The sequence below is a fragment of the Gossypium hirsutum genome, chromosome D11, assembly GCF_007990345.1.
Source record: "Gossypium hirsutum isolate 1008001.06 chromosome D11, Gossypium_hirsutum_v2.1, whole genome shotgun sequence".
NCBI classification, from domain to species: Eukaryota; Viridiplantae; Streptophyta; class Magnoliopsida; order Malvales; family Malvaceae; genus Gossypium; species Gossypium hirsutum.
The window spans coordinates 6,498,689-6,511,169 of record NC_053447.1 but is presented as its reverse complement, the minus strand read 5'-3'; the positions used below and the strand labels follow the sequence as shown (position 1 = coordinate 6,511,169).

The window sequence follows — 12,481 nt, the reverse complement described above, 5'->3', positions numbered from 1 at the left end:
ATCTTCTGTCTTGTAATCTCGATTTTTCATTCTCCCACTACAACAAAATCAAGCGTACGAGCACACCTTTTTTTTTACTTAGTATTCATTACTAATAGCTACTAAAAATGATTTTAATTGTATTTTTTAATTTTTTGGTCATTTACCTTTATTTTTTAATCTTTTTTTTAACAATTTTAATGAAAGTGAAGTTAAAATAATTAACGGGAATAATGTAAAATTTCATATGCGAAATATTTTTAATGAGATGTAATTTATTACTTAGATAATTCAATAAGATAATTGAAGGTGAAATAAAAAATACATTAAATTAAAAAATAACTCTTAATTTAAAGAAAATAATGTAATTATCTAAAAATATATTACTCAGTAGAAAATTTTCTCAATAAACAAACATATGAAAGATTGAAACCTTAAATTTATTCATTAAATCTCGTGAATTAATTAATTAAATATGTTAAAATGTAGTTGAAAATAAATCAAAGGTTGATGGAACAAAAAACTCAAAAATACAATTAGGGCCATTTTGACAAAACATATAAATATTAGTGATCAAATTTATCATTAAGCCTTACTCATATAACGTGCCATACATATATTTAACATATATTGTATTATATTATAGTATAAAAATTAATAAATCTTCGTATTATTTATATATGTAACATATATTATAATATGAAACTACCTTACACATGATTTGCTTTGTTATATTATATAATGATATATTATATTACGAAGAATAAAAATTACATTATATTTATTACTTATAATTAATTATATGCATATAAATACTATAAGCATGATAACATAATATGAATTATTAATACTTTGACTTTATTATAATTATATTCATCTAATTATTAGTGTGTTTTTTTTGTTACTTAACTATGAAAAGTTACAAAATGGTTACTCAAAATTTCAACTTTTTTTCTTTTTTGGGCACCCAATTATTAATTGAAATTTTCTTTTATGATCACCGGCCATTCAATTACTAATCGAAAAATAACTTAGCAGTTTTTAAAATTGGCATAATAGTAACATTAACCTTCAACATTTATACATTGTGTTAATTTAGTCTTGATTCTAAAAAAAAAAATTAACCCTCGACATTTGCACATCATATAAATTGGTTTTTTTTTAAATTTTACTTTTTATTTATAATGTTGATGGTTAATTTTAAAAGAATAAGAAAAGTTAAAAATGATTATGTTGAATTTTCAAATGTTTCCTTTTTGATATATTTCCTATCAAATTTACTTGATAGATTTGTTTTTTCTTTTAGCTCTTTAGGTGGAAGGGAAACAAAAAAAAAGGCAAAAAAAGAAAAGAAAAGAGGAGAGATCAAATTACACAATATGTAAATTTTGAGGGTTAATCTTTGTTTATAATTAAGACTAAATTGACACAAGTTATAAATGTTGAAGGTTAAAGCTATTATTATGTCAATTTTAAAAGCTATCATGTTAATTTTCTATCAATCATTTACGGCTGTTGACCATAAAGGAAAAACTCAAATAGTTAAGTGATAATTTTGTAACTTTTCTTTCATAGTTAAGAGCCAAAAAAATCTTATCTATAGTCAGTGGCGGATCTTTGGACTAAGTTTTGAGATTATTAAAATTTTCAAAAATTTTAATGAGATTTTTTTAAAAATTAACGGTTTAATTAAAATTTTTAAAATTTTTGTGAAATTAATGAGAATTTTTAAATGTTTTAAGTGGGCTTTTTAAAATAAATTTCAAAAAAAATTAAAAAATATAATGAGAATTTTTTAAAATTTGGGGAGCTTACTTTTTTTTTACTTTAAAAGAGAAATAAAATTTTAAAAAATAAATAATAATTTCTAAAATTTTAAGAGTGCCTGTAATAGTCCGATTTTAGGCCTAGTCGGAACAGTGGTTTCGGGACCACAAATCTGACGAGAAAAAAAAATGTAATGGCCTGAATTTTCAGAGGTGTCGGAACAGTGATTCGAGATCACTAAATTCGACAAATGGGTAGAAAATATTATTAATTTAGTAAGTATAAGTTAAATGTGAAGTTAGGAAAATTTTTGAAATAGTGAATAGTGCACTAGAAATAAATATTAAAATAATTAGAATCAAAATGAGGTATCAAGACCTCGGGGATTTTAAACTGAGCCATAAATATTTTTATAAATATTTATGGAGTGTTAAAAAGTTAGTATTAAAGTTTCGGTAAGAAATTTTAAAGTTCCGATAATTAATTGAACAAAAAAGACTAAATTGTAACAAATGCAAAATTTTGGGAAATGATTAAATAGCTTAAATGATAAAAGGAAGAGGGCTTAAAAGGCAAATAGACCCAAGGTCTATTTGGGCTGGACGGCAGAGGCATGAAATCAGCAAGAAAGTAAGGAGAATTAAGGGCAAAATTGCAAAATTGCAAAATTTGCTTAATAAAGTTAGGACCCAAGTGGAATTATCTAGATTTCTGTTCATTTTTCTAAATTCTCATCAGCAAAAACACCATGGAAGGGCTTCTTCAAGCTGGTTCTTCATATTTTTACTACAAGTAAGTTCAATTCTTGACTATTTCTTGAAATTTTTGTATTTTTATGACTTTTACAACTAGGCCCACTTGTTAAATTCATTAGTTTTTGATTTTATGAAAGAAGTTGAAAGTTGATATGAATATGTGCTGGAATTATATGATGATTTATCATGAAATTAGAGCTTTAAATTGTTCATATGCTGATTTTATTGAAAGAATTGAATAGAAAGTGAATGTTTGGGACCTAATAGTAAAAGAGTTTGAAGATAGAGTTATATGTGGAAATTCTGGATTTAAATAGTTGAGTAACAACTTATAATGTCTAGGTGAAGTATTAATTGAGAAAATTAGATTAATTGAGGGGTTAATTGAGAAAGGACTGAATTGTATAAACTGTGAAATTTGGGGCAAAATGGAAATCAACATTTTGCACTAAAGCAGTTTTGGACAGCAGTAGTGTAACTTTGAAAAATCACCAAAAATTGTAGAGATTGAATTAGAGGATTAATAAAATATGAAACTAAAGCTTATTGAGTCTAGTTTCTTATAAAAGAAATGGTGTGAGCAATGGAATTGTAAATCATGAGATATAATAGATTTTGTGAGACAAGGTCAGAATGAATTCGGGTTCCCCTGTTCTGACTTTGGAAAATCATTAAAAATCGTACAAAAATTATTATGAGTTATAATTTATATGGTTAGTGATACGACCCTGCCCTGGAAACATTTCTTGGCTCGACTCACGAGCGAGGCTCGTTATTCTCACAAGCTCGTCCCAGCTCAATTTGGGCGGATTCTAGCTTATGGAGCTAGAATGCAATTTATTAAGTTTGCATTTAGATGATGGAAAAATAAGTTGCTGATTAGTTAATTAAATAAGTTAATTAATTTGTTTAAAAATCTGGACATTTTTATTTTAATGTGTCTTAGTTTATTACCTATTAAATAGATGTCTAATAGTTAATTAAGTGTGTCTAAATTTAAGACAAATTTAATTCATGTTGTCAATTAATTTTTCCAGACGAATTTAATGTGCAGGATATTGTGTACTTTGGACGAATTTAATGCTGTTAATTAATGTGTTTTGCTGCTGTTGTTTAATGCTGCTGTTGTTTAAATGCAGAATGTTAAACATGTCATGGTTCAGCCGAATTAATGTGTGAGATTTAAGCTAAGTAAATTTGTTGAATTTGCTAGGACAATGTACATGGACGGCAAAGAAGAGGTGGACAACATCATGCATAATTTGTGGAACAAATTAAGGAAGCATTTGACCAACATCATGCATAATTCATGGAAGAATTTGAGGAAGCATTTGACCAACATCATGCATAATTCATGGAAGAATTTGAGGAAGCATTTGGCCAACATCATGCATAATTCATGGAAGAATTTAAGGAAGCATTTGGCCAACATCATGCATAATTTAAGGAACAAATTGAGGAAGCACCATGGCCGAATTTGGCTTCCAATTTTACCCATTCGGCTACCCTTTTGTTTTGCCTATAAATATGTGTTAAATTTCATTGTAAGGGGAGAAGAGCCTTGAATTAATGTTTTTACATTTTGTGAGATTGTTTACAACTCTCATTGCTCTCCAAAGACTCGTTTGACTTATCAAGTAACCCTTGTGGCGTCAACCCATTCTTCTTATCCGAACTTATCACTTTGCATCCAAAGTGTGGCGTTCAAGTTATACCGAGGTTCCTATCATCTTTGATAGTGGGTCAAGGTTCCATTTTATTTGTTTTCCATCCATACAACATTTAACCTTTCCTAAGTATTCGTATAAGTCCCGGGTTAACACACTTATATTGTGTTGGTTCAACTTGAATACTTGGTTTTCATTCACCTATCATCCTCAATACACTTCATAACCCCTTTTGAACTAAATTTGAGCCTTTATCCCTTCTTTCTTAACCTATCTTCGACAAACCTTGATATTACTCCAATTCACGATCGGGTACATCAACGACTCGACTCTCATCACCGAGGCCGGGGCGTATCAGTTAGAATCCTTAATGAGTATATTTTTATAAGAAACAAACGAAAACATCATCCAAATTCTTTACAATGAGATAATTAATTTTTAGTGAAGAGTGGTCGGAACTGTCAGACAGCGAAACAGGGGAAACTTTAAAGAATAAACTGTACTATTTGGCTGAACCAAAAATTCTGAAACTTTTATGATATGAAGATATGTGAGTCTAGTTTCAGGAAAAATTAACGGATCTTAATCCAGAGCTCTGTAGCTCCGGATAAAAATAATTTAGTGACTCTGACTCGGATAAATAGTTTTGAATATACATGTTAGTGAATACTGAAATTATGGTTAATGTTGTTTAAGTGTGTTATACACATTAAGGATGTGGAATGGAGAGGAGGAGGAGGAAAATTGGGAAATATATGAATGATTCGTGTATAAATGGTCATATGTTTGATTATAACTGATAAACGATGAAATATGAATGATGCTTATATTTGTGCATTATTGGTCATGTTTAAGCTCATGTGTGAAAATAAGGTTTCACAGTATATGTATGGTATATTCAGTATATGATTTGGCATGAAATAATATCATGAATGGTTTATGAATTAACACATGTTGGTAAGCCTTATATATGAATAAATGATCAAATTGAGCTGAACGCCGGATTTGAGTACTTCTGATCAAGTGACAAAGTGATAAGTGATAGCTTCGGCTATACTTATCTGATCAAGTGACAAAGTGATAAGTGATAGCTTCAGCTACACTTATCTAATCAAGTGACAAGTGGAAAGTGATAAGTGATAGCTTCGGTTACACTTATCTGATCAAGTGACAAGTGAAAAGTGATAAGTGATAGCTTCGGCTATACTTATCTGATCAAGAGACAAAGTGATAAGTGATAGCTTTTGCTACACTTATCTGATCAAGAGACAAAGTGATAAGTGGCTACACTTATCTGATCAAGAAACAAAGTGATAAGTGGCTACACTTATCTGATCAGGGACAAGTGATAAGTGATCATATGTAAGACCATAGTTATACTATGGCAAAGTGAAAGTGAAGTACTCAATTTTCCGTAACCGTTCCCTAATTTGATTAAGGATGGTAAGTGACAAATGGGCCCAAAAGAATTAAAGCAATTGGATAAGTGGTAGTGTATTTATACCAGGATGATGTTGTTATTTAAGCTAAAGTGATATCTTCATTGCAAAATTGAGAATTTCATAAATGTGTTAGTGAATGGTATAATCGATAAACGTTGAGTTAAATGGTAAATACGTATTAGTGTTAAACTTAGTGACATTGAATTGTACATGAATTAAATGGAAATTGCTAGTGATATGATCTAAATTGTAAGCATGAGAAATTGCGAATTGAATGAAATGGAAATGAAGCATTGAATTGCATGAGTATGTGACGGGTCTCGTAGGCCCTAATTATTATGATTATAATATTTCGAGGATATATTGTGAAAAGTTATAGAAGCATGTTAATTATTTTGAAAGTTTTTATTTAGATGAATTTTATAACTCGGTTAAATACGCTTACAAGTGTATGTGTTTTGGTGATACCTCGTACCCTATTCCGGTGTTGGATACGGGTAAGGGGTGTTACAGTGCCAATGAACCGTCAAACTCTACCAACAATTAAATTAAAAGAAGTATAGTACCCAAATTTGATTTCTATCACAACACACAAAAGCTGTGCGTAAAAAATTAACTAATCGACAAAGAAAATTATTCAACCTTGTGGTAGCCACTTCAAACAAAGACAATTACCCATATTCCTTCCTAATATTTAAATAAAATGATAATACGCTTTAGTCACTTTACTCGCAATAATACTGATATTTATTAAGTTAAGAATAAATTTTAATTTTTTAGTATAGAAATAAAATATAATTTGATTTCTAGTAAATTACATTCTAATACTTTCACCCAAAATTTACCCAAATAGATCCTTCGAGATTGTCATTAGGGACTCAAAGGGAAAGGTTTTGGCGTCGAGGATTGTTCTAAACGAGAGGGTACCTTCGATTTTTACAACAGAGACCCTTGCATGTGTCCAAGGGCTTCAATTGGGGTTGGATTTAGAAATCATGATTGTAGAGGTAGAAGGAGATATTTTATCAGTTATTAAAAATATACAAAAGAAAAGGGATGATATATCAGAGATTTGTGCTCTCATTAAAGACTGACAATGGCTGAGTAAGGGATTCCAGATCTGCAATTTCAAACATGTCCAAAGAATGAAGAACAAAGAACGAAGTTGGCTACAAAAGGTCTAGGAAATGGGGAACAAAGAGATATGAATAAAGGAGCCCTGATTACGTAGAGGAGCTAGTGGAAATAGATCGACAAAGCAGTGTGCAAGTTTGATATGTGTGGTGTCGATTTACATTTTGGAAAGTTGAAGAATGGAAAAAATGAAAGAGGATCTAGAAGATGAAAAGTTTTTTTGAAGGATTGAAAGGTGTGATAATTAATGGAAGAATTACTACATTGTTTAAGAACAAACTGTAAATGGATTATGAGTCTATATATACTCATATTTCACATTTCACATAGTTTAAAAAATGAGGGAAATGAGATTTGGGGTCTATATAAATACATGTTCTGTAAATCTTATTTCATATTAATATGTGGTACCAAAAAATAAAAAAATTTCTTGGTGTTGCCACTTTTAGTGTTGGTATAGCAAAAACCACTTTCACCTAAAAGCATTTTCAACATGTATTGGTAATTTAATCTCTTGCATAGGCCTATTTTTTATTTGTATTTTTTTTATTTGCCAAATTAAAAGTGATGTTTCATTATGTTTGTTATATGAGTCATAAATTAGATGTGATGTTTCACTATGTTTTTATATTAGTCCAGAAAATAGGCTTGTTTTTTTGTAAAAAAAGTATAAATCAAAAAGTAGGAGTCAAAAAGTCTTTTTAGAGGTTAATAATAAATTTCAGTTAATTTATATCTAATAATAATAATAATAATAATAATAATAATAATAATAATAATAATAAAGGGCTAGTTTGGGGACCAGGAACAGCGTCCTGCAGAGCAAATTAATGAACATTTTGGATGCACTCTTAGAATATAAAACCATGGACCCTCCCACATGTCATCCACTTTATTTAGGTTGGTATTCTATTAGTAAGTTTTATTTTTGGTTATTCAGTTATAAAAAGTTATAAAATTTTTACTTGATTATGTTTTTTGACCACCAACTATTAAATAGTTAACGGAAAAAAATGACGTAACAATTTTTAAATTTGGTATAATAATAACTTTAACCTCAATATTTCTATATTGTTTTAATTTAATCTTTTATTTAAAAAATTAATCATCAACATTTATACATTATGTAATTTAGTTAGATCAAGCTAAGTCATGTAGATATCGTCCAAAAAATAGTTAACACTTTTAAGCTCGACATATTTAGGGTTTTCAAGCTCTCAAATCTGTTTCAGTCCAAGATTCTGGGGAATAAATCAATTAGTTAACTTGGAGGAGACACATATTCAATTCAATAGACAATTCTCAACTAATTCCTAAATGAAATGATGTTTAATATCAATATGTTTGATTCTTAAGTAGCATTTTTTTTAAAGGAAAAGTCATTACTTTATACCTTAATTTAAAGTGATGTTTTTCTTTGACGTGATGATGATTTGTAGATGAAAATTTGACTTATAAGCATAAATTACTTTTATCTATTTATTTAATATTTCACTATCCATTTTTTTTATTCTTTTGATTATCTTAAAAATGTTATTTTATTATTTTAGATTAATCTATTTTTATTATAAATTAGATCAATCATCTTTTAATCTAGGAATATATTTTTATAAACTGTAAACATAATATTTAATAAATAAAAAAATAAACATATAAGATCACAATCATCGTAACATTTGGAATCAATTTATTATAAATAGAGTAAATGGTTATTGGAGAATTGATTGACTTAATTTTTTAACATTCATTATTTTAATCGAAACTTAAATTGAAGGGACAAAATCAAATTAACATACTAGAACAACCCCTAATAAATCAACTTCAACAAGAAAACGAAATGTAAAGAAGTGATCTATGATTTCAACCATTGAACAAAGTTCTTGAATACCTTATCAGAACTTCCACCATCACCTACACTTTTGGTAACCATTTGCTTCAGTTCAATAGCTCTTGTTTTGAACTTTTCATCACCAACCAATTGTTCCACTTTGCTTTTAATTTCTTCTTTTCTAATGATACCTCCTTCATCCTTTTGGAGTTTTAATCCAAGCTTCCAAATATCAGAAATGTAGCTTTCATTCAGGAACTGATCAGCAAAGTAAGGCCAACACAAGAAAGGCACCCCATTGCTTACACCTTCCATGGTGGAATTCCACCCACAGTGACTTATAAAGCATGCAATGGAAGAATGACCCGAAACTGCTGCTTGTGGTGCCCAACTTACTATCCTACATTGATTGCCAACTCTTTCATTAAACCCTTTAGGGTATGTATGGTGTTTTCCTTTTGTAATATCTTCTCTTACAACCCAAAGGAATGGTCTTTTGGTGATTTCAAGCCCCAAAGCTAACTCTTGAAACTGGATTTGGTCAAAAACTGTGAAACTACCAAATGCGACATATATGACTGAACCAGGTGACTGTTGATCGAGCCACTGCAAACAAGTTGGATCCTCGAGCCAAAAATTCCCCGACAAGTTTCCGAGCCGATTGGTGGCTAAAAATGGGCCTATGGGTAAGGCTCTGGGAACTAAGTTGAACCCTTGAAGCTCTAATTCCAAACTTGAGTTGCAAAGTACCCAATCTGTTGTTTCAACAACTTTGTTGTTCCTAAGTAGAAAATCAAACATAATTTTTTGGGTTGAAGGAGAGTCATCAAGGTTAAGCCATATCAAATTCATTGGGTGTATAGAAGGCGTCATTGGTGACAACTGAATCATCTTATGTTTCATGAGTGGAGTGCCTGCAAAACAGATTTAAATAATTGAAGATAACGTTGTTGAAAGTGTTTTCTAAGCTATAAGTAATGTTAAACTGACAGTTTCAGAAGTAAGAAAATGCTTTTGAATCCTTGGAAAAAACATATTTAAAGTCAAGTGACATTTTTAACCATTATTTATTATTTAATGTGTTTTATGTACTAATTATATTGGATATACAATTATTTTTCTATTGAAATTTATTTTAAATATATACTATTATATAGTTAATTTTTTTATAGTTATATTTTAATGATATTTAAAATATAGATTATATACTTAAATTAAATTTTATAAATAATTAATATTAATTGCTTACAAATATTTAAAATTTATATTGCATATATCAAAATATTAATAATGAGTTATGATAAAAAAAAATTATATTTTTTATTTTAATATCATAATAATAACGAGTTTTAATATTATTCAAATGCATATTTTTATTTCACAATATCATGTTTAAAATAAATATATTATTTCTTAAAAATATTTGTTATTAATAATAATAAACACTTAAATTAATGGTTTAAAAATATTTTTAGTTCAAAAGTTATGAGAAAATAGCCTAAGTCGAATCAAATTAGATATCAAACGAGAAAAAAAACTTATATTTTCCCTTATTCATAGGTACTGCACTGGTAAGTAGTTAAAGCAAGACATGGTACGTCTTACCATTTTCATCTATCAGTCCATCATCGATAAGTTTGGGGACCCTAAGCAACACCGCCAGTTGAAGCACCGCAGCCGGCCACAAGCCCACTGTAGGAATCCCCAACTCCGCTGCAACATCAAGAGCCAACCCCATGCTAATATCAGCTAAAACACATGAAATCTTATCATCATCTGATCCATTAACCTTATGAATGAGCTCCTTGAGTTGAGTAGGCATAACCTGGCATAAACTTTCAGTTAATTTCCCTAACTGATTCCTATCTTCCCCATCTTCCAGTCCATCGGGGACTGAAAGTAGATGAAGTAAGCCATTTTTATCCACCTTCTCGCCGAATGCATCCAGGACCCTCTTGTGATTAAACACTGTGTTAACAAAGCTGATTTTGATGCCTTGTTTGGCCAAGTTTTGGGAGAGTTCCATGAGAGGAATAACATGGCCTTGTGCTGGATAAGGGATTACCACAATGTGTGGTTTCCCCATTTTCGTTTGTGCTTCTGGAAAATTGAGGGCTTACACTTTGATTATTTATAGCAACCATTTCGGGCCAATATACGTTTCCAATGCCACCCCTCTTCTAAAGAAAATAATAATATAATAATAATATGGTGTCATGTGATTTAATTATGGTGCATCTTCTGTCTTGTTATATAGTTGGATTTTTCATTCTCCCACTACAACAAAATCAAGCTTACGATCATACATTTTTTTTACTTAGTACGCATTACTAATGGCTACTAAAAATGATTTTAATTGTATTTTTTTAATTTTTTGGTCATTGACCTTTATTTTTTTAATCCGTTTTTTAACAGTTTTAATGAAAGTACAATTAAAATAATTAAAGGGAATGATGTGAAATTTCATATGTGAAATATTTTTAATGAGATGTAATTTATTACTTAGATAATTTAATAAGATAATTGCATGTGAAAAAAATAATAAAATAAATAAATAATACATTAAATTAAAAAATAACTCTTAATTTAAAGAAAATAACGTAATTATCTAAAGAAATGTAACTCAGTAGAAAATTTTCTCAATAAACAAACATATGAAAGATTGAAACCTTAAATTTATTCATTAAATCTCGTGAATTAATTAATTAAATATGTTAAAATGTAGTTGAAAATAAATCAAAGGTTGATGGAACAAAAAACTCAAAAATACAATTAGGGCCATTTTGACAAAACATATAAATATTAGTGATCAAATTTATCATTAAGCCTTACTCATATAACGTGCCATACATATATTTAACATATATTGTATTATATTATAGTATAAAAATTAATAAATCTTCGTATTATTTATATATGTAACATATATTATAATATGAAACTACCTTACACATGATTTGCTTTGTTATATTATATAATGATATATTATATTACGAAGAATAAAAATTACATTATATTTATTACTTATAATTAATTATATGCATATAAATACTATAAGCATGATAACATAATATGAATTATTAATACTTTGACTTTATTATAATTATATTCATCTAATTATTAGTGTGTTTTTTTTTCTCTCAACTATGAAAAGTTACAAAATAGTTACTCAAATTTTCAACTTTTTTTTTTGGGCACCCAATTAATTGAAACTTTCTTTTATGATCACCGGCCATTCAATTACTAATCGAAAAATAACTTAGCAGTTTTTAAAATTGGCATAATAGTAACATTAACCTTCAACATTTATACATTGTATTAATTTAGTCTTGATTCTAAAAAAAAAATTTAACCCTCGACATTTGCACATCGTATAAATTGGTTTTTTTTTAAATTTTACTTTTTATTTATAATGTTGATGGTTAATTTTAAAAGAATAAGAAAAGTTAAAAATGATTATGTTGAATTTTCAAATGTTTCCTTTTTGATATATTTCCTATCAAATTTACTTGATAGATTTGTTTTTTCTTTTAGCTCTTTAGGTGGAAGGGAAACAAAAAAAAAGGCAAAAAAAGAAAAGAAAAGAGGAGAGATCAAATTACACAATATGTAAATTTTGAGGGTTAATCTTTGTTTATAATTAAGACTAAATTGACACAAGTTATAAATGTTGAAGGTTAAAGCTATTATTATGTCAATTTTAAAAGCTATCATGTTAATTTTCTATCAATCATTTATGACTGGTGACCATAAAGGAAAAAGTGAAATAGTTAAGTGATAATTTTGTAACTTTTCTTTCATAGTTAAGAGCCAAAAACAACTTACCCATAGTCAGTGGCAGATCTTTGGACTAAGTTTTGAGGTTATTAATGAGATTTTTTTAATAATTAACGGTTTAATTAAAATTTT

General features: G+C 28.5%; 1 protein-coding gene across 1 annotated transcript; it reads right to left on the bottom strand.

Moving 5' to 3' along the window:
• Positions 1 to 8,408: 8,408 nt before the first annotated feature.
• Positions 8,409 to 10,797, bottom strand: LOC107911834 (UDP-glycosyltransferase 83A1). Its single transcript, XM_016839785.2, has 2 exons — positions 10,178 to 10,797; positions 8,409 to 9,486 (listed from the first exon to the last, which is right to left on the bottom strand). Exons 1-2 carry the CDS (start codon positions 10,656 to 10,658, stop codon positions 8,597 to 8,599), a joined length of 1,371 nt encoding a protein of 456 aa, XP_016695274.2. The 5' UTR covers positions 10,659 to 10,797; the 3' UTR covers positions 8,409 to 8,596.
• Between the last annotated feature and the right edge of the window lie 1,684 nt (positions 10,798 to 12,481).